Source organism: Rhinolophus sinicus, chromosome 16 (assembly GCF_057876585.1).
Source record: "Rhinolophus sinicus isolate RSI-liver-muscle chromosome 16, RSI-T2T, whole genome shotgun sequence".
Taxonomy (NCBI): Eukaryota; Metazoa; Chordata; class Mammalia; order Chiroptera; family Rhinolophidae; genus Rhinolophus; species Rhinolophus sinicus.
The window spans coordinates 7654525-7681988 of record NC_142516.1 but is presented as its reverse complement, the minus strand read 5'-3'; the positions used below and the strand labels follow the sequence as shown (position 1 = coordinate 7681988).

The 27464-nt window shown below is 48.5% G+C and overlaps 1 protein-coding gene across 12 annotated transcripts in view; it reads left to right on the top strand.

Annotated features, from left to right (window-relative positions):
- Positions 1 to 27464, top strand: part of RALGPS1 (Ral GEF with PH domain and SH3 binding motif 1) — a 289205-nt gene that overhangs the window by 119270 nt on the left and 142471 nt on the right. For 10 of the 12 annotated variants that reach the window (XM_088793588.1, XM_074331044.2, XM_074331047.2 and 7 more), the window contains 3 exons: positions 7810 to 7893; positions 16725 to 16814; positions 19477 to 19569. In XM_088793588.1, the coding sequence (XP_088649714.1) occupies positions 7810 to 7893; positions 16725 to 16814; positions 19477 to 19569 (267 nt within the window). The remainder of the gene's footprint in view (positions 1 to 7809; positions 7894 to 16724; positions 16815 to 19476; positions 19570 to 27464) is intronic. The other 2 variants (XM_074331045.2, XM_074331043.2) reach the window with 1 other exon arrangement.

Here is a 27464-nt window from a genome sequence, read left to right as displayed (position 1 = left end):
CTCAGGGATTCCATGTTCCTCCGACTCAGGGGCTTTACACTTGTACCTCCTTCTGCCTGGAACCCTCTTCCCTGGTAGGTTACCTGCAGGTCTCCTTGCCTCACCTCATTTTTATCTCCACTCCAGTGTCATCTTATTAGCCAGGCGTCCTGAGGCATCCCGTCCAAACATTCCATTCCTTCATCCTGATTAATACTTTTTCAAGGGATTTATTGTCTGACTTATTACAGATTCCTCATCTGTTCCCGCCTGTAAAACCTGAGTCCATGCAAGCAAGAGCATGTTTGTTTTGTTCATTGCTGCGTTTCCTAACCCGGACTGTAACCCCGGTAAAGAAATGAATGTAGATGTGCTTTACACACTGTCAATTACTGTTGTCCCCCCTTCCTTTTTACTTTCTCTTCCTTCCTTCTTTGTTCTTTCTTCTCACCCTTTCCCCTCTTCCTCATCATCATCATCATCATCATCATCATCATCATCAAAGAGTGAAAGACTCTTCAGCCCCCCGACAGCCGACAGCCGCTCAGAAGGCTTGGCTCTAGGAAATGTCTTTTAGGACTTCAGTCTCGGGAAACAAAGCAGGAAAGTGCAGTTGTCCTTTGCTGCCTTGAGTCGCGATAATTTATGTTCATGGCCGCCTCCCCCACAGGACAGACACTGAGCTCCCGGCCCGGCTGGTCTTCTTGGAACAGCCAGCACAGCGCCTGGCATTCCTCGGCCGCGCCTTCCCTCGCTTCTTGCTTCCCTCCCTTCCCGATCCCGCTCTTTCTTCTTCCCTTCCTTTCTGTCATCCACCCTTCCTCCCTTCCCTTGCCTCCTTTCTCCTTTTGCCTTTCCTCCTTCCCTTTTCTTTTCCTTCCATTTTTCGTCACAGCCGGTTTTGTTCCAGTGAGGGTTTACGCAGCTCCTGCCCTGAGCCCCCCAGGAGGCTGTCCTGACTCCCCAGATAGCTGCGGCCTCTTTGAGCTTCACTTGACTGAAGCCCTGACCTCTCTCTGTAGGACAGGCATGTTTCCCAGAGGCCCAGCTGGCCACGACTTTCTCATGATTACTCCATCCAAAGGCACAGAAGCATCTCGTGGTCAAGTGGAGACTATCTGTTATTTACAGCTGTTGACACTGACAAGTTATAAGCGGATTTTGACTTTGTAAAAATGTTGTATATTTTCTGAGTGCTCTGCTGTTAAAATTTAATTTTACAAGGACCACAATGAGTAATATTGTAATATGTCATCTATTGCAAGTTGTTCCAAAGTAGCTCTGAACACGATAATCAAACAGTGCAGAAGACCTTATGAAAAAAGGCTTCATCGCTTAGCCATTCTCCTCCCCAGAGGTAAATTCTTTAAACTGTTTTTCTTCTCCTGGTGACTTTTGGAACTTGCTTTGGTGCACTGAAACCTCCAGTTCTAGTTTCATCAGCTTTATGTAGTGTTTCTTGACTGCTCACTAAATATGTTTTTCCTCCCCTTCTCCACTTGCCACTTTCTTCTGACAGCTGTACTTTTTCATTGTCAAATCAATTAAATTAACATTCTGACATTCTGCAGCTACGACCAAGTCCATCACACTTTTCCTTAGGTTGCCTCTAAAAGTTGAAAACCAACAAACAGCATTTATTATTATTATCACTGTGTAAATATTATTCAGAGCCATGCTAAGTAACATGCCAGGATTGTATTTTATTCTCTAACGACCCCGGGCCACTCAAGGGACAATATGCCTCAATCAAGGACCCACAGATTCTCTTTCAACTACTTAATGTTGGAATTTATATACATATATAATATTTAAATGTGTGCAACTATTAAAAAATATACTTCAACAAGTATATATACTATTTACATGTAAATATATTTAAATATATAACATTTTAATATATACAAGTAGGAATTTTTGTTTTTTTGTTATTCTTAGAGATTATGATTGCGGTTTTTTCTATTATCATTTGACTTCATGTCCTCAAACTTTTTCAAGCTTTCTATTGTCCTTTTATTTCTTTCCTATTTTTAATTGCATCGGTTTTTTTCCCAGACTCCTCCCTTTAGGGCCCTGCGTCTGCTCCAGTTTGAACCAGTTGTTCTTTAGTCTTTTTGTGCAGCTGTTACTGTGGGACTTCCCTTCATAGTCCTGTGTGGTTGGACCGTTTTCTTTTCTTTTTTGTTCAAAGTCGTATTTATTGAGGTTTAATTTCATTTAGTGACACTCACCCTTTGGTGAGTTTTGATAAATGTATAGTCTCGCGTCACTCCCACAATCCAGAGAGAGAACTTGTCTCTCTCTTCAGAACGTCCCTGTGCCCCATTGTAGGCAGTTTGCCTCCTGCCCCCAAGTCCCTGGCAGCCAGTGTGATCTAATTCCTGTCCCTATAGTTTTTACTTTGCTCAGAATGTCATATAAATGGAATCATATACCGTTTTGGGTCTGGTTTATCTCACTTAGCATAAAGCTGTTGACATCCATCAATGCTGATGCCTGCATATGTCAGTGGATCATCCCTTTTTCCTGCGAGCAGTGTTTGATGAGAGGGCTGTATCACACTTTGTTTATCCCTTCACCAATTGCTGGAACTCTGGCTTGTTTCCATGTGGGGGAAATTGAGAATGAAACTGCCATAAACACGCACATATGTTTTGTTGTGTGGACAAATGTTTACATTAGTGAGATGGCTGGGTCATTTGGTAAGTGTGTGCTTAACATTATAAGAAACTGCTAAACAGCTTTCCCAAATTGCTGTCTCATTTTACTTACCCAACAGTGAGGTGTGACAGTCCTGGAATGCCTTATTCCTTAGTCAGACCGCACCCCCAACCCCTAACCAGCACTGTCCTTCCCCACTGCCTCAGTGGGTCATCCATTCCCCGGCGTGTTTTTAGAACTGCTTTGACTAAGTGTGTGATTACCCACCAGTTTTGAAGATTGTTCCAGACGATAGGATGGGAGAATGGGGAGAAACGTGGAGGGAAGAGGAAGAAAAAAACGGTTGCTATCGAGCAAAATGCTGATGTGGTGCTGCTGGCTGCCAGCCTGGTGGTGGTCCCCGCGGTCAGATTTAGTGCCCTTTCCTCGAGGTGGTGCATTTTTCCATGTGTGCATGTTTTAGGAATGTGATTTGGAGACAGCAGTCAGGATTAAGCACCTGTGCAGAAGCGCCACGTGTTGGCACCAGGCTCCTATGGCCGGGTGGCCTAGATCCTGTGGGGGTCTTCATGGAGAATGTGTCCCACTCCCCAGGGCTCCTCTTCTAGGGCCTTACCTTACTGACCCCAGACATGGTCACTTCCGGGCATCTGACTCCCAGACGCCTGAGCACAAAGCTGGTGGCTGGGGGGCTGCTCCTGGCAGTGAGGCCCAGAGCATCTTTGCAGGGTGGGCTGAAACCAGGGTTTGACTGTGCTGCCACCTCCGAATGCCTGCAGGTGGGGGAGGAAGACAAAGGTGTTTTACAGCAGCCAGGGCTTTTCTTCCCCTAGGCAGTTTCTTTACAATAGCATTCTCTTTTGACTGTCAGAATGGATGTCTCAATGAATCTCATATTGTTCCCTGTGTTTTTATTTAAGGAAATGGTCAGGCAGCCTTTTGGTCTAGGCCTCCTGATTTTGAGATGCCTGTAGGACGCCAAGGAAGGCGTGGCCCGGAGGTGGCTGAGTGTCCTGGTTTGGAGCTCAGGAGAGAACCTTGGGCTGCACAATCTCCGCGTGATGGAAGCCATGGCAGTATATGTTATCTTCAGGGGGGAACAGCCGTCGAGGAACATAGACGACAACACTGAACAGAGTTAGGTGGGGGTGGGGGACATGTGTCAGAAAAGAAAAAAGCAACTGGAAAATAAGACTGAGCATAGGGTGCTGAGAGGTGAGAAGACAAGCGGGAGAACCCATGGCTGAAGGCAAGGACAGAGAGTGAAAAATACGGCAGAAGGGTTGCCTGGCCAGGAGGTTGTGTCCAGTAGAGAAAAGGGCAGTTTCAGTGGAGAAGGGGGAGAGGGACGTGCAATGAAACAGTGAGAACCGACAACTGTTTCAAAAAATTCTCCCGTAAGAAGAAAGAGTTAGCAGGAGACGGGAAGTCAAGGAACGATGTCTTTTGTTACTACTCTCATCATTATTATCATCACCACCATTATTATTGTCAATGGATAAGGCTTATGCACATTAAAACGCTAAAAAGAGGGAAGGAGAAATCGGAGAGGAGGAGGTGGAAGGTCAGGGGATGAAAGGATGTCAGAGCACGGGCCTGCGGAGCAGGGGGAGGGGAGTGGATCCTGAGAGGAAAGGGCGTCTCTTCCATTAAAGCCAGAGGAGGGGAGAGGAGGCAGGTACATCTGTACGTTTTGTGGCAGAAAGTTTTCTTCTCACATCTTTTTTCTCCCTGATGAGCCCGGAGCACAGACATATGATAGAGGAGAGGCCCAGAAGGAGGTGGCAAAGGACTGTACAGGCTGTCACTCTCCTTTCACATCCAGGGCAGCTGAGAGGCTCGTCAATGACCCAGGGCTACTAGAGCCTTATCAGCTTCAGCCCAACCCCTGTCTCCCTTCTAAAACCCACCCTGTCTCTTCTGGTTAATTTTCACTTAATTACACTGAGATCAGTTCCATAGCATGGGCCTTTTTAAGGCCTTAGTGACTGGAAGAGTTTTGTTCTATTACCTCACATTTTCCAAACCCACTTCACACAGATGGAATCTCTTGTAATGCTATAAGGATTACACAGAAGAGGAACGGTGCCAAGGAGGTTGGGCCCAGGACTTGTTTTTGTGTAGATAGATGGTCTTATTTCTTTTGACATCTTGATAGATATTTCTGCACTGAATTTGGGAGGTTTCAACACCAAGGAACGCTTGTACTCCATTCATTCGGCAAATGCCGCTTGGCATCTGCTGTGAGCCAGGCTTCTGCCCTGCATGTCACCCCCTTTGTCCGGCTCTCCTTGGTCTCGGCCACGATTCTGCCGAGTTAACGTCAGCATCCCTGCTTTCATCAGCGATGAAACTGATGCCCGAGGTCACGCAGGAAATAAGTGGGCTGGGATTTGGAGCAAGGTCTCTTGGCTCTAAGTCCTTTGCCTTCCATTTTATCAGGGAACCTCTTCCACGACGTTTTACTCTGTGGAGGTTTTAATTTTAAATGTTATGTGTCTTCCAGTGCAAACGCTTCCTTAGGGAATTGTCCAGACGCAAGAACTGCACAGATAGTGTTTGTATCAGGGTCTCAGGAATGTTCAAATCAAATACATTCAGGGCAGATGTATTAAGTACCTGCCTGCATGCCATCGGCAAAATGAAAGGGAACTAGTCATAGATTTTTAAATAAGTCAAGACGGCAACAGGAGTGTGGTGTGGGAGAAGGAAGAGGATGGTTGGGTTACAGCAGCATGACCCTGGGAAGAGGTGGGGCGATAACCGCTGTTACGTACTTTTCACGTGCTGGGTGCTGGCGTGTTTTAATCTCACTTAGTTGTCATGACGAGCTTCACAGATAAAAATAGTAGCATACTCATTTTAAGATGAGAAAATTGAGGTTCCGAGAAGAGAAGCATCACGCAGCTGGTGTTTGGAGGGCCAGGATGTGACCCGGGTCTGTCTAAGGCAGGGGTGTCCAAACTGCGGCCCGCAAGCCATTGTTAATTGGCCCGCAGTAAATTCCAAAAATGTATTTACTTAAATAAACCAGGTGAGGCAATACGTACTTCACCTCTGTTGAATGGCCCGGCTGTTTGTGTATTTTACCGCATACGGCCCTTGGTGAAAAACGTTGAAAAAAGTTTGGACACCCCTGGTCTAAGGGGAAGGGCCACTCTGCTCCCTTTCAGGATGCTTTCCTAAGTTACGGTGTGGAAATAAGACCACAGGTTCTCATGAAATGTACGCACGCGTGCACACATACACGTATATGTATATAACTTTTGCTGTTTATTAAAGAATTCAGGAAGAAAACAAAGGGAGCAACTCTCAGCTGGAAAATGGGCAACAACCACACCTCAGTCCTTGCGTATCAGTTTTATGAATTCTCTTTTACATCTGATTATAACCCACACCTTTCTGGGACTGGCTTTGGAATCCGCAGGGGACAGAGGCTCTTGTCCTCACAATCAAACATAGAAAAGGCAATAATATATGTTTGCAAAATGATTAAAATACATGTTCTGAAGGTGGGACAGGGTGGGAGAAGTAAATGTCACTGAGGTAGGTCAAATATACGTTTGAAAAGAGACTCCAGTGTACATTTTCAGAATGAGAGAATCGTGGTGAACAGAGGTAAATTCTGCATCTCAGAGATTTCATGTGTATTTTTTGAAAAGAAGTGGAATTAAAGTGCGCATTAAGAAAATGAGTAACACTGATCCCCTTTCCTCTTTGTTAAAACGGAAGTGGTGAGAATTACCCGTACATGAGGTGACACGTGAAATGCCTTGCCCAGCACCTGGCATGTGTGGGATTCTTGATAACTGTAGCGTTAGTTAATATCGTTGTCATTACTGTTACTTGGGGTCTAAACTGTGAGGGTGAAGGATGTGGCAGGGTTGTGTTTTCTCCTGTGAGTAACTGGGAGGGCGACGGTACCACCTACAGAAGAGGCAGCCAGGAAGGGGGGCTGTGTTTCTTAGCTCCTGATGGGTTCCCATTCGTTCTCAAGTGCAGTTCATTCATCTTGTATCCAGAGCTGTCCATCGCCTTCAGCTAGGCTTCCCACAAGTGCCTGTCTGTGGTTTATAGTTTGGTCCCGAGGTGCATTTGAAGGTTTGAAGGGCACGGCAAACGGCCGTAACTCACTTCTCAGCCAGCGCCTTGCCTTCAGCCGTCCCCGCTGCTCCCCTGCCTTCCTAGCAGGCCCGCATCTGTGTCTGCTCCAGCTGGTGGGCAGCTAGCTCTCACTAACCATCTTATAAAAGTTCCAGGTGTGTGGCAAAATAACGTTATTAGTAATACCAAAGCCTGGTATGAATTAAAAGGTGGTTTTGTAACTTAGGAGTAGAGAATTTTTGAATCTACCCTTTCCTCCATTCTCTGCTAGGGCTCCCCAGGGCACAGGCTAACAATGCTAGGCATTGGATAGTGGCTTTTGCTTGGTGCTTTCATACACCATCTACCACCCCCAGCCCCCCAGGTAATCCCATTAGATTGCTCTGTTATCTCCCTTGGATAGTAGAAACCAGCCTCACTGATAGGTAAAATTTAGGTCATTTGATCAAATTATAATGCTAAACCTATTGGAAGAAAAGAGACAAGGCCCCTGAAGAAGATATTAAAAGGAACCTCTCCTTCCACCTTTTGGTTATATGGGAGATGGGAGGGGCCATCTTCAGGAAGGAATGAGATAATCCCAGAAGCTTCTCTGATGCAGTGGACTTGGACCCGAGACTTCCTGACTCCAGGAATGGAGGCCGTCACGTAGCTGAGGAACTCTGAGATTCTTCAGCCAGATTTAAATTTTAGGTTTGCCTGGGTGGATGAGTCCCACTAGTTAAAACATTATGTTCTCTCTCAGACACTTGGCATTCAGAAGGGACTTCTGGTCCCATGGGAGCTGGCAGAGTGGCAGTGGTGGGGTTAAGAATATTTTGGCACAGAAGTCCTGGGAAATGTGGCTGGAGTTGTGGAGAAAGTATCCCGTTACTCCTCCTCTCCTCTGGGCTGGGGGGTGGGGGGGTCCCAGGAAGCACCCCTACCTAGAGACCCGGCCCTCCTCTCCGGAGGAGGGTATCCTCTCCCACCAAGGCTCAGTCCTTCCCCACCTTTAGGTCCCATTCCAATTAGATGCCCCTGGTGTGTTTGTATCACTGTTGAATTTGACTCTTTGCTTCCTAGGAACTAGCCAGCTGTGGATGGAGTAAGAAGGAGAAACATAGTCTCGCCCCAAATGTTGTGGCCTTTACCCGGAGGTTCAACCAGGTAAGCAACACCCTTTGCATGTGACTGTCCAGGAAGCAGTGTCGTCCCCTGGAGGCTGGGAGCCCTGCCAGGGTTCAGTCCCGCGCACCTGGCCCCAGGTCTAGACCCTTCTTCCTGACCCCCTACCTTCATCCATTCTTGTGCCATCGCATCCCTTTTTTCACACAGCAGGTAGAACTGAACCCATCTTTCCTGTGTTTACATTGCTTCCGTGATCTCCAATTCCACGTAAGCTAAGGTTCAAGCACCTCAATTGCCCCACAAGGTCCTGCATGATAGGGCTGGCTTCTCTACCCCTCCAGCCTCATCTCTGCCTCCCCGCCAGCTCTGTGGGCTTCTGCCACCCTGGCCTTCCTTCTCTTTCCCGGTACTTCATATCTTTGTCCAGTCAGGCCCCATGCGCACTGTCTTCTCTGCTCAGAATTCTTCTTCCCTGTTCAGCGCCCGCCCAGTCAGAGCTCAGCCAGAATGTCACTTCTTTGGCGGGGGGGAGGGTCTTCTGTGAATCCCCAGCCTGTATAAGGTCTTCACGTGTGGCCCTTTACTCATCCTCCCTCATTATGTGTAACTCATTGGTCTCCATCTTCCTCACCAGTGTGTGGGCTCCAGGAGGGCAGGGATTATGTGCACCTTGTTCGTCCCGGCGTCCCTCACTCCTTGCCCAGTGTCAGGCGTCCGGTAGACCCCAGGACACATACGTGGAGTGAATGAATGAGGTGCTCAGGAAACACTTCTTCATTTGAATTTCTTTGAATTCCTGATGGCCTGGTCTCTGGCCCCATACGTACCACTATAAACTGACTTGGTCCAACCAGAACCTTTGCTCCAGGTATAAGATCTGCATCCCTACTTATTAGAATTATGAGGGGGCCTTGGACCAGCCGAGTGGGGTGGGCTTCTGACTACCCAGCCAGATCTGCCAGAACCCAGACTTTTGCAGGACCCCCTCGGGTAGATCAGACACCAAAATGGTGCTGTGGACAGTTTTCCTTCTTGTTTTTCTGGTGTCACATGAGGGCATTGGCCTAGAGGTTGCATAACGTGCGTGATTGGACCTCTGGGATGGGCCTGGGTTCCCTTTGGGCCTTCTCTGCAGCTGGGCCTTCCCTCTCAGAAATGCTGGGCCTCTGCATCGCCGTTTGTCAGCCTGTCCAGGCCTCCCCAGCCTCAGCCACCACCCTGAGTCCAGCAGGAGACTCAGGGAGCCCCAGCCTGCGGCCCTACGATCAAGGCTGGCGTTAGCATTATTGTTGTTCTGTGAGATGCAGTAGGAACTAGAAAGGCCTGGATATGTCTGTGGGGTGGGGGGAGGGGGAGGGGGGCTGCGCACCGTTTGTTTTGAAAAGGGAAGTTCTGAAACCTTTTATTTCTGTTTTATTTCTTTTCAAAATCTTTTCCTTTTCAACTGAGCTTAGTCTTTTTTTAAAAAACAAAACAAAAACAAAAACAAGAAAACCAGATGTGCATACACTACCAGGGGACTCATAGTTTCCTTAGCAAACTGTCTGACTAGGAGCCAGCTCCGTTCTGCCTCCGACCGGCCGCAGCGCTCCCCGGAGGAGGGCCACGCGGGGCTCTGATGTAATCTGCTTTGCACGCGGAGGCCAGGTCAGCTTGGCACAGGGCGGTGCAGCTCGTTTGGGGAACAAATGCGTTGTGTGCAGATCAGACCAGTGAAGCGAGCCAGAGTAAAGTCGCCTTTTCCCAAAAGTGCTCTGAGAAATGGTCTTCCTTCCTGTCCGCTACTCAGACCAAGCAGCTTCTGGACACAGCCCTGGTGGCTCCGAGTGGACAGCTGGCCAGTGGCCAGGCCTGGGCAGCCACCGCGCTGCTGTCTGTGAGGTGACTGGATTGGCATCCCTTCCTGGCAGCCTTCCATATGTGAGAACAGGCTCCTCATCAGACTCCAGATAAAGGAAAGCAGGTCACTTACCTTTCTGAGCCTTGTCTTCCTTATCTGTAAACGAGAAGAGTAGCAGTCCGCACACGTGACACATGAAGAGCTCTTCGCACAGTGTCTGGCATGCAATAGGCATCCAAACCTTTTAGGGAGAAAGACTGGGGAATGTGAAGATCAGCTGCTTGGAACGAAGTTGCCAGGGGATTTGAGGCTCCTTTTGGCCAAACCAGAAACCCAGCGGCCAGGGTCCTGGTCAGCTCCTGCGGGCCCGCCTGCTTCTCCCTGGGGCCCGAGTCCCTTGGGATTTGTTCATAGAATGGCTGAGATGGAAGAGCTTGGCCAAGGTCACTAAGTGTCTGTTACAGGCCAGGCCTGTGTCTTGGCCCCAAGGAGTTTACCATAAAACCCAGAAGTTCCCAGCCTTTTTTGGATCATGGGTTCTTTTGAGAGTCTGATAATATCATATAGGAAACTGCCCCCAGATAAACCCGCAGGTACATAATTTTGCATTTAATTTAATTTTAGCGGGTTTGCTGTTCCTAGCGCTGAAGTCTGTGCAGGAACAGGTGAGCGGTCTGTGGACAGCAGGCTGAGAAGCTGTGGTTGCAGGGAATATGCAGGAAAAGACCTGGATTTGCGTCCCAGCTGTACAACTTGTTAGCTGTATGACGCTTATTTATAAAACAGGGACAGTTGTTTCAAGTGGGTTTGAAGATTCAGTGAGAATCATGTATGTAAAAGGTTAGATCAGCACTTGACACATAGTAAACAAGTAATGTTAGCTTTGAAAAACGGTGCAGGGCGGTGGGGGCTGTGAGCTGACAGCAGTTAGCCTGGGCCTACTTGCTGGCTGTAGGGTTGGGACTGTGTCGGGAAGATGCTGAAGAATTAGGAAAAGAGGAGGAGGGCGCGGTGAGGACTCGGTTCCAGTTCTGACACTGCTGCCAGTTTGCTTTGAGGCCTTGGGCAAGTCCCTTCCTCTGAGTCTCAGGACAGTTATATGTTAACGGAGATTAGACAGGGCCAAAAGGGTCCCAACACTTTGCCCTGGAGGAGCGCTTTAACTGTTTTCGTGGACTCATATGTACACGTAGTTCCTAATGACTGAAACCCCAGCTCAAACTTGCCTCAGTGGCTCCTGTAACAGAGTCCAGGGAGCGATTAGACGTCTCATGTTGCTAGGGCGCTCCTACAGCACCAGCTGACCTTGGCACTCCACCTTCAGGTTCTGCTTTCTTCTGCGCTGGCTCCCCTCTCAGGCAGCCCCCTCCTCTGTGGGTGCAAGACGGCTGCCATCCGCTCCCAGCTCATCTTATTCTGAGGGCAGCCCCAGAAGACAAGTCCTGCCTCTGTTTCAGTAGCTCTATCTTCTGATGTTGTGTAATTGAGACTCAGGGCCTCTGATTGCCTGGCTTGTGTCCCATCTGTCCATCCTGATCCAATCACTCTGACCAGGAAGACGGGAGGCTGTGTTTGGCAAGGTCTCAGAAACAGGGCTTCCCATAGAGGTGGTGGTGGCGGGTGGGGGTAGGGGACAGGCCACGTGGACCGAGAGTGGAGGAGTGGCAGTTCCTCAGGGAAAGTCAGGGTGCTCTGACAGGAAGAAGCCGAGAATGATGGGCAGGAAGGAAAACACAGGTGCCCACTGCAGACCCTCTTCCGTCCTTCTCTGAGCTCTCTGCTCTGTCCATGCTGTCAAGTCCTGTCTGCCCTCTGAACTCTCACGCGTCATCAGCGTGGTCACTGACTGTTTCCACTTCCTCTCGGTTTTAATTGCAACTATCTAGAAAACATTTATTGAGCACCAGGTTCCGCTTACTGAGTCAGATACTATGCTAAGCATTTTATCTGCATTATCTAATTCAGTTTTCACATAGTCCACTGAGGTAGATATTCTAAACCCATTTTATGGATGAGGAAACAGAGGCTTGGGCAAGTGAAGCATTTTGCTCAAGGTCACATAGCTGGTGAGTTGCCTGTACTGTGGGGCCTCCTGTTTTTTCTAAACACGATTCCTGTTCTTCCAGACCTCATTTATTGTAGGTCTGGGAGACAGTGTTAGCATTCGCCCTTCCAAATGCTACCTCTGAACAATTATTCTTTCCCCATTATATAAACCCACTTTCATTTGAGGCTTATTACTCTGGTTATATGCATTTGTTTGTTTAATAGACATCTACTGAACACATACCAGGCTCCGTGCTAGGTTCAGGGGCATGAACAGTTCACTAGATATAACCGCAGCCATTGTTAGCATCTAGTCTGGTGTGGGAGACAGACGTGATGGAGGTGCTTCCAGCCCAGGGGGACCAGTGCTAGGACGGGGAAACCAGCGGAGAGGTGTGGGCTGTTGGCAGGGAGGCCAGGAGACTGGATCATAATCTGCTCCTTTAATCCAGGTGAAGGCTAGAAATGTGAAGTTGCTGGATTCATGGTGATGCCAGGATGTGGAGGGAGGTGACAGGGAAGAGCAAGGGGGTCCTCCTTTGTGACCTGGCAGCACCGGCCTGTGAGATCGTGAATTCAGAAGGAGTCAGAGGAGGAGATGACCTAGGTTTGGATACGTGGGCTGGACTCTGCAGCAGGAAATTAGACATTTGAGTCTGGAAGCCAGGGGACAGGTCTGGCCTTGGAGATGCAGATACTAGAGTCGTCTGGGTTCAAAGCCACAGGAGTCGATGAGACCATCCCGGTGAAACAGGCCCAAGTGAGAACCTGAGGATCGCTGCCATTTAAGGGATAGGCCGAGGAGAGGGGGCTGAGAAAGAGCAGCCTGGGGGCCGGAAGGACACCCAAAGGGCGGTGCCTCCAATCAGTGTTTCGAGAATGGGTCAAGTAAGGTAGGACTGAAAAAGAGTCCTTTGAACTAGACAGTGTGGGTGTGCTGGTGAGCTCAGCAAGAGCAGTTTTGTGGGGATGTAAATGGAAGGTGGGGTGTCGCCGCTTGAGTGGTAGATGTGAGGAGGTTCAAAAAGCAGGTGGAGGTGATGCTTAGAACAATGGCTCCCAGGGAAAAAGGTGAGAAGGGGGTGGCTGGAGGGGTTGGTCCATATGGCGATGGATTGGAGTTGGAGACATCAGTATAAACTCATAGTTAGTTTAATATAGATACAGATGGGTACATATAGAAATATTTATAGATATGTGTTACACGGGTTAGTACACACACGTACACACACACACACACACACACACACACACGCACACCCTTGCTCTGCCAGCTGAGAGGGCCTAGAAACGATACCTTGATGGCAATAAGCACTCCTAGCACCTGGTCTTGGTTTCTAATACCACTGAATATCGACTAAAAGGAACCAAGTCTCCTTGGAGAAATGTCTGGTTTAGAACCGCGGCAAGAAATGGACAGGATGAGCCTGTAGCATCTTATAGAGTCAGAAAGTAAGGAAGTGCTCAGACAAACAAGCAAACGACTGAAGCAATGCTGGGGGGGTGTCAAAGGGGAGACACGGGAGCCAACCTGAAAGAGCTCTCAGTGGCCAAAGCTGGAACAATCTGAGCAACAAAATAAATAGTATCATCCTGGCTCATAACACAACGTATAAGATAAATACATGTGAGTCCATTCTGACATAAATAAATGATGGAACAAAGAAGTGGAGGAGACAGGACAAAACTCCTGTACAAAAAAATTCCAAGTAATTTATGTGGATATTTTGCCCTCATGAAGGTGGAGCTTAGCTTCACCCACTTCCTTGCATAGCAACTTTCTTGGAAAGTTTGAGGTGAAAGTATTATTTATGATATCAGTTCCCTATTGATGGGCATTTTCTTTTCTATTCTTTTGCTTTATAAATAGTGCTTCAGTGAACCCTTATACAGATGCTCCTTTAAATTTCTGTATATTCGTAAAATAAATATTCTAGCGAGCATATAGCTTTACCATTTTGAAAGACATATTTAAGTTGTTCTTCAGAATGGTCCTATGAATTTATATTCCCCAAAACAGTGTACAAGAGTACCAACTTCTCCACACTCTTGGTACAATATATGACTCACAAAGGGTTAATGTATTTTCTTTACTATACAAAGACCATTTACTAATCAATAGTAAGAGGACGGATATCCCAATAGAAAGCCAGGTGAAGGACCTGAGCAGGTGTTCACAAGGCCAATAGTTCAAATGACCTATAAATATTTGTAACCAAAAAAACCCCTGAAAACAAAGTGCAAAAAAAAAAAAAGTTAACTGAGAGTCATGATAGAAATGCAAAATAGAAACAGTGAGACATTACTTTGTCCATTAGGTTGGTAAAGAAAAAAAGAGCAGTAATAACTGGCATTTGCCTGTGTGTGGGAACATAGATCTGCTGAAACTTGTTGATGGATAAACAAACAGACCTTTTGGAGGCCAAGATTTTTATATAACTTTTGAAAAAAGGTGCACATACTTTTATTCACTCCACTTTACAGGAATTTATCCTAAGATCTTAATTAAAAATGTGTATATAAGTATGTTCACTACAGCACTGTTTATTACACCAAAATAATTAGAAATAACCTGCTCAAAATAGGGTTACTTAATGATAATACAGCCCTAAGATGAGATACTTGGCAGCTGCTACAAATTATGTTGTAGAAGACTATTCACTTTATGATACTATGATTAATAATTATCAATTGAATGGAAAAAGACAGACGTCCGTTCTATGTGTGGGAAAAAAGACAAGAAGGGTACACAGCGCATTGTTGCTCGCTGTGGTCTGGATGTGAGAATGAGGTTGCAAATGATTTATCTTTTGTGCTTTTCTCTGTTTCCCTTGTTTTCTGCACTAATCTTCTCTTAAATTTTGTAGTTAGAAAAGAGAATAAGAATGTTTAAACCTGATGGTCCTACCTTTGTAACATCTTTCTTACCGGCCCCTTCTCTCCATCTGCTTCCTCATGGCCCCCGCTCAGGCCTCCCGTCTCTCACTCAGACCACTGCACCGCTGTCCTGGTGGGGTCCCTGCTGAAGAATCTAAGCTGTCTGTCATTCCTTTGCGCACAAGGCTCTGGGACGCTCCCCAGGTATCAGTGTCTTGGGTTCTTCTCCTCACCTTGTTGCTCCAGATGCCCACAATCTGGCCTTCGCTCTCCTCTTCAGCTTCAGTCTCCATCTTTACCCCACCCCACAGAGCACGTGCAACACCAGTCCTGGCAGCCTGGCCTGTGCAGCTCTCCTTGGCCGTGGCGTATACAGCCACGCCTCAACCCTATCTTTACCTGTTTCAAGTCCACCCAGGTTTCAAGGCCTGCCGCCTCCAAGAAGGCTTCCTCTGTCATCACTTCCCCCGTACTCCAGTCCAGGCCCCCATACTCCTGTTCAGCTCCCCCGTATTCCAGTTCAGGCCCCATCACCAGCTGCCTTTTGATATGGCAATTTCTGGAGGACCTGCCTCCTCCTTTGATCACCTCCATGTCAGGCAGGGTCTGGGCTCACAGTGCCCTGAGCCCGCACACAGTAGGGCTTCATGAAAGTCTGTTGAATTCAACTGACCCAGACTTGCCTCTGTACACCGTGCTGCCACGTTCCCTAATTACGTCTAAAGTATTTGTGAGGTTTTTGGCACACAGGAATCTATTAACTTATACAGTACATATAAACGATCACACTTCAGGTTTGTAGCATAAACATGTGCATGTATTAAAATATAAGGTTTATGGGTATATCACTTGGTGTCAGAATATCTTTCTTCCGTAACTGGCTAGCAAACATTTGAGTCTGAACTTAATTTTAGGCAATTCCTTGGAAAAAATGATTCTGTGGAAACCCGGGCATGTCCTGGAGGCAACCACAGATAATTATGCTGAGAAAACTTTTCTGTGATATTTCTGCTTAATATGAAAAGCAAAGTTTTGATTCTTGGTTACTCTTTCCTTGTTTTCTCACTGAAAAATAACAGTATTTCAGTAAAGAGAATACATTTGGTTGCAGCAGTAAACACACCTATGTTAACTCTGGAATATTCTTACCTATTTTTTTTCTTTGTAAAACTTAGAGGTTTTCAGTGCCTTGCCTTCCTCTTAATTCCACACATCCCCACACTGCCCAGCTCTCCACCTGCTCTGCAGTGCTATTGCATTCGTGGGCATCTGGGTTTCACACCAAACCGTTGTTAAAATAGTGAAGCAGAAGCAAGAACACTAACCACTTCCCAGAGTTTCTTGGCATGAAGCCTCTTCTGTGTTCACTGAGGTGTCGTGCGAGTCAACGGACACTGGTAGATGACTTCCTTGTTCCCACCAAAGGATTCAGGGGTTCAGGGATGTTCATTTTTGTGAGAGGTGTAGCATGAATGATGTTCAACAGGACCAATATATCCTTTTGGCATCTGCTGTCTCGAGAAACAGGCCCCTTAACCTGCACTGCTTTTTGGATCTTTGAAAGACGCTTTTGTGTCATTTATTATAGATGAGTATTTGGGTGAACCTATCCTAGAAAATGAAATTCTTACAATTGTGTCAATATTGGTAAATCCTTCTTGTCTTGGGCCTGGCTGGCGATATGGATCTCCTGGGGGGTATTGCCGGTATGCCCATCCCGTTGGCCATTTGTCCATCCATTCATCCATCCGTCCACCCGTGGTCTCCCCACAACTGGAATCCTTCTGAGCAGGAATCCTGGCTGATTCATCGCAAAATTCCCTGCAGCACCTTCAGAGAGACTCATGTCGGAGAGGCCCAATAACTCCCCTGGGTGACAGTAAAAGTACTGTGTATGTTGGAGAGGTGGTGCTGAGGACACGGGACCCCTTTGCAGAACCGGGGTCATAAAGGAACCTTGGCCACATGTCACCGGCTGTGCTCTCCCGGTGTCTCAGCCTCTTGGAAATCCCGTAACAGTGGTGGGCAAGGGTGACATGGTTGGCCTGGCATTTAACAGCTTTTCTGGTGTATGTGTGTGTCTGTGTATGTGTATTTGACTCTACAGGTCAGTTTTTGGGTTGTACGAGAAATTCTAACAGCACAGACTTTAAAAATAAGGGCAGAAATCCTGAGCCATTTTGTGAAAATAGCCAAGGTAAGCTATTTTTTTCCTCCCCTTCCTTTCCTTTCCTTTCTTTGTCTCGAAAATGTGTTTCCTCAATAATTGGGAGCAGCTTTACTCTGGGCCTGGGGGGCAGGGTTCACGCCGGGTCTGTGACCTGATCTCCCTTGGCAGAGGCAGCGGTGAGACCCGCCTGGCTGCCCACCCGGCCTCTCAGCCCCACTCACATTGGCAGCCAGCCATTCCCTTTGGCCTTTCACACTCTCCACAAGGCCCCAGGGGCTCCCCCGGGATCTCGCCATCCTACTTCAGATTTAGCCAGTGCCCGGGGTTGATGGGCTTAGTTAGCATTGATGTTTGTGATGCCATCACATCCTGCAGTTTTGTCCCCAGTCAGCAGAGCTCAACCCACCCATCCTGAGCCTAAGGGCTGGGCGGATGACCCTGCTGCCCCCACTCCCACCCCTTGCCCCCTGGCCTGAGCCTGATGGGTTCTGTTTGTGTCAGTTGTTGGGTCCCAGGCTCATGTCTGCATCCTACCTCTCCCCTCCTCTTCCTCATGTCTGCCAGCCTAGGCTGGGATCCCGCGGACCAGTTCCTCCCCATCCACTGCCCCCGACCCCGGGCTTGCCTGACTGCCAGCAGAGCACGGTTCTGTCTGGTCCCATGCTTTCTGGTTTCTCGGTGTGCGCATGTTGTTTTCCCACCCGTGCTCTAGGCCAGCTGACCTGCACGAGGCCCCTCATGAGACTGGCACCACAGCAGGTGCTTTCCTGAAATGACTGTTTCGTGCTCGCATTATTATCATCCCGTTTCCAGAGGAGGAAGGGGAGGCTTGGAGAGGCATCCATGCCCAGGGCCCCACAGAGTCAGGGAGCATGTCTCTCTGCCCCCAGGGAGCTGCTCTCTGCCCCTCATGGAAAGGTTAAGTGCGTCTGTCTGTAAGCACGTCAGGCCCGACGGACACGTATGTCTTGTGCATCCGAAGTATGTGGGCCCAGGCTAGGCTTAACTACACTGGCTGCTCTTATTGAGGTCACGCTGGGCCCTGTGAGAAAGTAGGATTAAGGTCCTGCCCACCTGGTGCTTTCAGCTTGGAAGTGAATTCATGGTCCCCACCCAAGGAACCTAAACTGTTCCCTCCTTAATCTCTGCCATCTTTGATGGTGGGTCATCACTCTGTGCTGTGCCCTGGGAACGTTCCCACGTGGGCCCCCTCCTTTCTCTGGGCCGTGGTTTCCCATCTATACAATGAAAGAGGTGGATTACATAATCTCCCAGCATGCCTTCAGCTCTAAAGAAATTCTGTGGCAGGCAGAGCAATTCAGATACACAGGAAGAGATTTAGTCCCTGCAGAGACGCTATTATTACACACAGGAAGCAATTAGAGAATGCTGTAAGATGTGTGAAATGAAGGGGGGACTCTCCAAGTGGGAACAGAGCCATGAAGACTAGGCATAAGGGCTTTTCATTTATTCATTCATTTTACCAGGCCCTACTATGTGCTGTACTAGGTCCTAGAGACACGATGGCAGATACAACTTTGTCCCTGCTCTCAGGGAACATGGTGCAAGGGTGAGAGAGGAGAGTGAAAGCAAGTGCTGTCCGGTGAGCTAAGGAGAAGTTCAGACTGCTGTGGGGACAGACAGATGGGGTCCCCAACCTTCCCAGATTTGGGAACATGGTCAGGAAAGACCTAGTAGACGAAGCGGCGTCTGAGCTTGGGAGGACCCAAGACAAGTGACAGTAGGGGGATGCCCAGCCTCCCTGGCAAAGAATGAGCATGAGCCGTTCGCATGGCACTGAGCGCACACCCTGGTGCCGGGCGCCGGTCTAGGCTGTGTGTACGCACGGTCTCCGGCAGCCAACATGCTCATGTTAGATATGAGGAAGGACGCCAAGGCTCAGAGGGATCAGGTAGCTTCCTGATGACACACAGGTCCTGATGGCGCACAGCCAGTGGGAGCCGGCTTGGAACCAGGGTCTCGGTTCCCTGGAGCCTGCTCGCTGCACCCAAACTTCACTGACTCCCAAGAATGAGAAGGGGAACCTCAGTCCTGTTAGCAGGTTTCCCTCAGCACAAAACCAAGAACAGACCAATTATGTTTTTCTGCACTACTCTCGAGTGCGTCTCCTTCTGTGGAGCATAGTAAGGAACTTGTCTGAGACTGAATTGAATCCAAATGTTCCCACTAATTCAGGGGCTGGTTCAAAGGTGCGTGGTCAAGGTTAGGAAGCCCGAGCTCTGTCCGCCCAGCTGAGAGGGACGGTGCTGATGGAGGACCTCTGTCCTCGGCCGCTTTCCTTCCGGGGGTTGAGACGATCACAAAAGACCCACGCTGACGTGGCTGGCACAGCTCAGGGTTCACTTTATAAGAGCTGCCGGGACCCTTCAGATTCATCCAGACGAAGGACATAAAAGGCAGTGTCCAGCCTTATCCTGAGCCACATTTCTGTCCAGCAACCAGATTGTCAGCTTATGAAATTTTGCAAATGGTTTCGATGCAGACTCACCTTTTCACAATTTGAAAGACAAAGAGCATATGGTTTCTATGAACTTCCTAGAACTGTATTTTCTACAGGAGATATTTTTAAGCGTAATTAAATTTCATAAATATGACATTTGGTAACACTTGAGCGTGTTTTTCTGTTGTTTATAGCAACAAAATAATCTATTCCATATCTTTTTTTCAGAAACTTCTAGAACTCAACAACCTTCATTCTCTCATGTCTGTGGTGTCAGCATTACAAAGTGCACCCATCTTCAGGCTGACAAAAACCTGGGCTGTAAGTTAATTTCCCTAAGTCTATTCCTTTGGTTTGGGTTGTCATTTCATTGGTGAGGTTCTGCATCCCTTCAGCCTCAGAAGGCTTCCTCTGATTGTCTACCCTTTGTCAACAACAGAGGATGACTGGGGGTTAATGAAATGTTCCCTAGACGTCCTCTCCCTTCAGTGATCTCAGCCCCATTTGGGCACAGGGAAGTTGTGAGGACGCTGACGAGGAAGGGTTGGAAGCCCCCTAGAGTGGACCTTTCTGTCCCCTCCAACATCGTGTGTGATGGCTGGGTCAGCGACATGCCTTCTGCCCTCCACTTGGCTGGTATTCTCCCCTGGCGGGCTCCAGACTGCCCTTGGGAAGCTCTCTGGGCTGATGGTTTGCAGCTGCCGTGTGTTGCTGGCCGTCCAGCTCAGAGTTTCTCTGGAGAAACCTGTGACCCTCGTGTAGGGAAAAATGATTTTTTTTCCTGAAGTCCATGGATAATTTCTGCCCAGAGGTGGAGTCTGATAGTTATATAATTGAGTCTGTAGGAAAGTTTTCTGCTGTAAAAATACTTTAAAAATATCTCAGACCTCTTTATCCTCCTTAGTTTGGCACCGTGCCTGACATGGGAAAGTAATTGCTGTTTCCATAGCTCATTGGCATTCACCCCCTGGCCCGCCTGGTCCAGGGTCTCTCACAGCCACACAGCCCAAGCCTTTCAAGACCTGTTTATGTCCCCCAGAACTGAAGGAAACTATATGGAATTGTCAGCTGTGCTTCTGCAACTCATTTCCGAACTTCTTTCTGCCAGTCTGTGGGGCTGGGCTCTGTTTCGTACTTGGCTAGTTCAGGGGCTTTTAAACTATTTAGCGATTATGCTGTAGGTGATGAGCTTTGAGCCTCGTTTCTTTAAAGTGCAATTTTCCGCAGCTCTAGCCCTAGCAGAGCAGAGTGAGAAGTGTTAGCCTGGAATCAGAAAACTGGATTTGTGCTCAGGTGCAGTTTAGAGCGTGACTTTTGTGGGCCTTGTTTTCCGTAGCAACTCAGAGAAGTTGGCCTAGATTAGTGCTTTTCCATCAGTGCTTTTGGAGCCTCAGGGGTTCCTTGGAGCTGCCTTGGGGGCCCCTGGGGGCTGGGGGAGAGGAGAGAAGGTGGCAGGCAGACGGCTGGGCACTATTTCCACCAGCACAGCTCTGTTTGTATCAGTTTTATGCACTGAGCTTCTGGGTGGATTTCAGTTGAGCAGTGGCTTTGGAGGTGGAAAGCAAGTTTGGAAGCCACTGGTCTCTGCAGTGACTGCCAGCCCTGTGATTCCTTGACTCCATCTGAGTTGTGAGCCTTTTTTCAAAATTCGCATGGAGATTCTTTTTCAAATGAGTTTTCCCATCATTTAGATGCTGCTATTGTTTCTTGGACTGCTCGGAGCTCTGTGTGGACCCAGAGGAAGGAATTAAGAATCTCAAGGTGCACAGACCTTACTGCCAGGGCTGGGGTGACTCTCAGGGACCCCATAAGTTGTATCGTTAGTGAGGGCCATAGGGAGTCCTGCAAGCCACCATTCACCCGCCTATCCTGGTTGTTAAAGGACTGGTTTGTATACAGAGCATTTGGGAAATGGCGGGGGCCAAACATCACCTTTCCCCTTTATCCAAATCACCCCAGCCCAGGAGAACTGATGACCACATGGTGTCCCTGACACTCTCCATGCCTGTCCTCACACAGCATGTGCTCTGTGGTTTGTTTACAGGTCAGCCTCCCCCTTCTGACTTCCTTCCTTCGTGACAAGGGCAGATTGTTCTCTGTGGCCCTGGTGCCCGCTGAGTATGTGCTTGTCGAGTGAATTGTATATGATTGCTGTGCTCAGTTGTATCCTTCCCTTGCTGTGAATTTCTGGTAATAACATTAGCCACAGAAATGTGACCCGAAAAGAGCTATATCCCATTTCCCCACATATCCCTTGGCCTGGTCCCGGTGATACCTTCTGGGCCCACAGAGCAGGGAGGAGAGCAGCCCTGGGCACTGCCAGAGCAGCCCCACAGGTGAGTGCTGTTATAGTCTTTGCTCATCAGAGAAGGAAACTGAGGTGCCAGGAGGTGCAGTGACCTGTCCAAGATCACAGAGCTGGTGAGAGCCAGAGCCCACGTGATGCAGCCGAGCCTTACCTGAGCCCAGAGCCCGTGTTCTTGGCCCATGTGCCGGAAGGCTTGTCAGGGATGGGACCTGCGATTGGAATCAGGCTGGGCACAGGGCAGGGAGAAGCAGGCCTGGAGAAGTGAGGCTGGCACACTGCCCTGCAGCACAGGACTGGCTCGCTGGGTGGCACCGACACACTGGGTCTCCGGGGAACTCGGACAGAGGCAGTCACAGGTGTGGGCGGAGACCTGCCGCTTGGTCGCACCCTGGGTAACCTCAGAGACAGCCGGTTGGTCATTAGCTGTAGGATAGGGTAGCCTGTTGGCCCGGCCATGGCTGGCTGCTGAGTGCCAGCAGCTGAGTGAGCTGGGACAGGACCACGCTTGACGCCAAGCATGGCCCGCACATAGTAGGCCCTTAATAAATGGCTGGATGCACAGATAGGGAGGGAGTCACCTTCTGCTGGCTGGAAAAATACGGATAGGGTCTGATTTATCCCAGCGCTGGGGCCACTTTGGAATACTGGCTGCCTCAAAACCATGAGACCTTAGTAAGAAGTTGTATCGGCCAATTCTGATTTCCTGAGTACACATTACCGTGTGTATTTATTCATTCTGCAAATCAAATATTTATCGAATGCCTCTTCCATGCCAGGCCCTGAGGCTATGCTCAAGGCCCCTGCCTCCACGAGCTTTTGATGTTATTCAGAGGAGACAGACCTGTTATTGAGGGAGAAGAAACACATGCCTAGTCTGGCTGGCATAAGAAGTGATCAATAAATGTTTGGTGAATGCATGAAGTCATGAATGAAGAACTGTCAGATGGGAATAAAAGCAAGCGATGCAGAAGGCAGAGCAGGAGGACGTGATCGAGAAGGCCTGGGTGCTCAGGGCAGGCCTGATGAGAGGACAGCTTTAAGTGGAGACCGGAGCCACAGAAGGAGCCAGCCGTGCCAAGACAAGGGCACGGGCCTCCCAGGCAGAGGGCACAGCCAGTGCAAAGGCCCACAGTGGGAAGAAGCGCAAAAGCCGGTGGGGCAGAAGCACAGTGAGGGCCCAGGAGGGGATTGGTGCAAGGCGCTGTGGCCGGGAAGGGCTCATGGCCCCAGAGTGGAGTTCAGTTCTGCTCTAAGTGGAGGAGGGGTTTTGAAACGGGAGAGGGTATGATCTGGTTTACAGTTTCTTTTGATTTTTGTTTTTTAAGTACTGTTGCTACTGCGTGGAAAACAAACTGAGTGGGAAGTACTGGGGGTGGGGGCGGTGAGAGTAGGAACGGGGCCTACTTAGGAGGCTAGGGCAGAATCCAGGGGTGGGATGGAGGCGGTGGCCGTGGGCATGGAGAAAAGCAGGCTGCGAGGGTGGTGCTCCGAAGATAGAGGCGGAGGGTTTGTGACGGATGGGATGTTGCAGATGAGGAAAAGAGGAATGACGGATGAGTCGTAGGTTTGGGGCTTGAGCAACTAGGAAGATGGTGAAACCTGGTCCCAAGAGGAGACTTACTTATTTATGAGTGACCTGGGGGTACGGAATTCCTGGAGTATGAGTGAGTCACTCATCACAGCAACTACAGTCATGTGCTGCCTCTCTCTCTCTCTCTCTCTCTCTCTCTCTCTCTCTCTCTCTCTCTCTCTCTCTCTCTCCCCCTCTCTCCCTCTCTCTCTCTCTCTGTCTCACACACGCATGCACGCACGCTCTGCTTGCTCTGTGCATGTTCCTGTTATGATCCGTTCTTTCCTACTGAATTGATTCAGAGCTGGATTCATCTGCAGCAGCAAAGGCAAACGGAAGTTTCTGGCTGGGAGGGCTTCACAGCCGATGGCCAGGTGGCCTGGTCTGCATGGTGGGACTTGAAGGGGAGCTGGCTGGGAATGGGGTGCTCGCTTCCAGACACCTGGGGTGCATGGTCACTGAGCCGCAGGTCAGAGAATGGCTACTTTGCGAATTACCCTGGGAAGGCACATGTGTGTATTTAGGATTTTGGAGTCTTTCATCCAGGAAGTGTCCTAGTAGCCCTGCTCTGATGTTGTTGAGAAGGTGGTGACAGGCGTGGGGTGCCTGTTTCAGCCTTTCCTGAGCCTTGGCTCAGGTAGGAGGAGAGATGGGTGAGGGGGTGAGGAGATGGAAGGCAGAAGAAACCAACACTTTCACCCTCTAGTTACCCCTTCCCCAGACATTTCTCAGTAGCCCTGGCTGCACTGCTTCTCAGAAGTTCCCAATCATGAATTCTGCTGACATTGCCACCCTTATCCTCCCTGACATTGTCATAATATTGGGCACCGTTCATCACCTTTTTCTTGAAAAATCTCTCGCTTGGCGTGGCTCCTTTCCTGCCCTTCTGACAGCTGGCTGGTCCCTGACTGCTTTTGTTCTCCCACCCACTGGCTCTCTGTGTTCTGGAGGCTCTGACCCCAGCTCCCACTCTCCACAATCTGTTTCCCATCCCTTGGGGGTCTCGCTGGCTCGGAGAGCTTCAGCCATCACCTCTGAGCCTGAGTGGTGGCTGCCTCCTCGGCTGTCCCCTCAGCTTCTTTCTGGAGCCCTAGAGTCGAGGCCCAGTGCCTGCCGCACAGAGCCGTCTGCTCACGTGTTCCTGTGACAGCTCACAACGTGGCACGTCTGAGATCAGACTTTGGTTTCCAGAGGTGATAGTGCCACAAGGGTCTCTTAACAGCCGGTGTTTTGACTTCGAGACAATATGGCAGACTGAGCTGGTGAGGAATATGCCCCTTCCTCCTGATTGCCTGCTCCACACAAAAGCAAAGAAATGCTGGATAAGACACAACCAAATTAAAAACCAAGAAACTAAGCTGAGCTAGAAGTCAAGAAAGGGAAGTCGCGACGTACAAGAAATAGAGAACGTTCTGAGGCAGCACAGTGAGCAGAGCGAAGAGAAACCACTGTGTAGACCCTGCCGCTAGGGGCTGGCGTTCTCATGCTGCATACGGGGGGGAGTCCAGGCTGCAGCCCATGTACATGGGGGGCTGGAATTTAGCTACCCGTAGAAATCAGAGAGACATCGAATGTCACCCCATCGGACAATTTCTGTTCAGCCTGGGAGATTCCCAAGGGAACATGAATGGAAAAAGTCACCTATGAACAACTCTCACCCGGCCTATATCTCAGGTGGCTGTGGGGTCTGAATCAGACGCCAGCTCAGCCTTGGACCTCCCTCTGACAGTAAGGATTAAATGAGTAACTGTATGAAAAAATATTGAGAACAGTGCCTGGTACATGCTAAGGGCTAGATAAGTATTAGCTGCTGTTCTGCTGCTGCTGTTATTTTTCAACTCTTCTTGGCTGCTCTTAAATGGGCCTCTGCCATCCCCGTGACCAGGCCCTTTTCCATATGACCTGGTGTTGTCATGTTCTAGCTGGTCTCCTTGCTTTCCTCACACCACTCATGGAGTGGTCACCCCAACACAGTGCTCTGGTGTTTTCACTTCCCAGACGAAAGACAGTTGGTAGCACTCTCCCATCCCCTCCTCACTTAGGAGTCTGTGCTCACCACTCTTCCAAAGCAGGGCGCTCTGCCATGACCATTTTGAGACCACTCTTTTTAACCCATCATTTGAATTTCATTTCACCACCTCCAGTCTTACAATAGTAATGTTTTTGTCAGCCCAGTTTTAACCATCATTGGGATTTCTAAGCCTGGACTTCGGTGATCCCTTAGGAAAGAGACTGAGCATGGATGAAAGAGAGGGTTGGCATGTCTCAGTGGGTGTTTTTGAGAGAAACTCGTATTGGGGAATGTGGAGCTCCATGAATGCTTGTGGGTCAGGAGCGTCCTGCCGTGCGGAGGACACAGTAGAGGCTCGTTGCCAGTGGCAGTAGATACCGGAAGGTTTCACACCTACTTCCTGACCCTTAAAACAAACCCTGAACCTGTCAGCTGTGGTCAGTGGAACATCCGCCGCCACCAGCAGTATAACCACCCAGTGTCCCAAGTCATGTGCAAAAGAGACGGTCAGAGGAATTTCTGGTTCACACAGGGCTACGGTCAGTTCATTCCTTCCCCTTTGGTTAGGATTCGCTGTTCATGCTTAGCTGCTTGTGGTTGGCACCCTGTTTGCAAGTTGAGCTGAAGTATCCAAATAAGCAGTCAAAAGGGTCATCACACGTCCATGGCACCCAAATGGCTATGTCACTGTGTCAAAACATGCTTTGTCAAATGGCGAATTTCCATCTCTCCTACCTTTCCAGTCTTGTCAAAGCAACACCTGCCTGCATTTCCACTAAACTGCTGCTCCTTTGAGCGTCTGTGTGTGTCCCCACCGCCGGGCCACTGCTTGGGCGTTCTTGGCCTCTCCAGTGCCATTGCCGCTGACTGAAATCTTTCAAGGCTCGTTTCCGGGACTGCCTTTTCCTGAAGTTCTTCCTTCCCCTAAGGGAGTTTGTTCTCTTTCTAGAACCCTCCTGCAGTGTTTCTGACCCTTCCTTCCCTTAGCTCAACCAGGTTGAACAAACGGGAATGCACATTTGGTGCCTGACTCCTCACCCATGCAGACCAACTCTGGACCCAGGATGGCACTTGGCAAGCTTACATTAGGGACCAGTCTGAACATTCTGGCTCTACCCTTAGCTTTGTAGGACTGTCTCCTAGGGTTGCCATGGATATTCCCAGGGTGATAATCAATGTCATTCTATGACACATAATTTACCTTTCTGTGGACAGGAATTATTTGCATTATTAAATGTTCTACAAGTTATCTTTTATCTGTACAGAGTTTAAAATAGCCTTAGTCAAAGACAAATATGGACAGCTTGGCCAGGACACCTACGAAATTTCAAAGTCACAGTTTCCCCTCAATGCTGCTACTTGTGCCAGTCTCCATTGCACCTAATATTTCACATTAGATCTATGACTTTTTAGTTTCTTTTTCAGAAACTGATAGTTTGTATCCAAAGAGGTGCAAATTCCTTTTTTCAAGCGCCCTAGTTTCATTCCTTACTCACTCCATACTCAGCCTGTTGAATCCATTCGTCCATAGATTACCCATCACAGCACTAAAAATTCTTTCCATACCAACAGTAGACACTGGAATTGAAGTAGAATTTTGAGCCAGTTTTACATATTTGGAGCAACAGGCTCTTTGTTGAGAAACATTTCCACGTATCAAGAAATGTTATTCTCTCAAGGCAAGGGGACAAGATACCAAAGCCCTCATAAAGAAGATCTGGGGGGACTTTTTTCCCCCCTCCATGGATGCGGTTTCCAGATTTGAACTGTTTACCAGAAGAGGGTTTTTTTTTCATCATTAGTCCAAGTGCCATATACAGACTCTCGGAGCATGATAAGGGAAGTCCGCACAAGCAGCCCGCGGCCTCAGTGTTTGATCAGGATGTGCGGTCTTCCTGGCTTTCGACCCTGTGCTTTGAGTCCCATTTGGTACCATGGGAATTACTTACAATCAATATGCAGGGACTTGATTTTTACCTTGTAATTTTAATTCACTTTGCATATGAAGTTATAGCCCCTTTCTCAACCCTAATGCTGTCTGTTTTTGCTTTTTGCCTTATTAGTAGAGGTTTTACCTATTTTATTGATATTTTATAAAAATTAGTTCTTGGGTTTTGTTATAATTCCCATAAGTTTTGTGCTAAGTTTCATAGTTTTATTTTGTTTTTAACATATCAATTTCTAATTTTATCTATTAATCAATTTCTTATTTTCCCTCCACCCTGTTTTCCTAGGTTCTTGAGTTGACTGTTTAGTTCATTTACAGTCTCACTTGTTTAATTGTAAAAGAGTTTAAACCTACGTGTTTCCTTCGCAGTCCAGTTTAG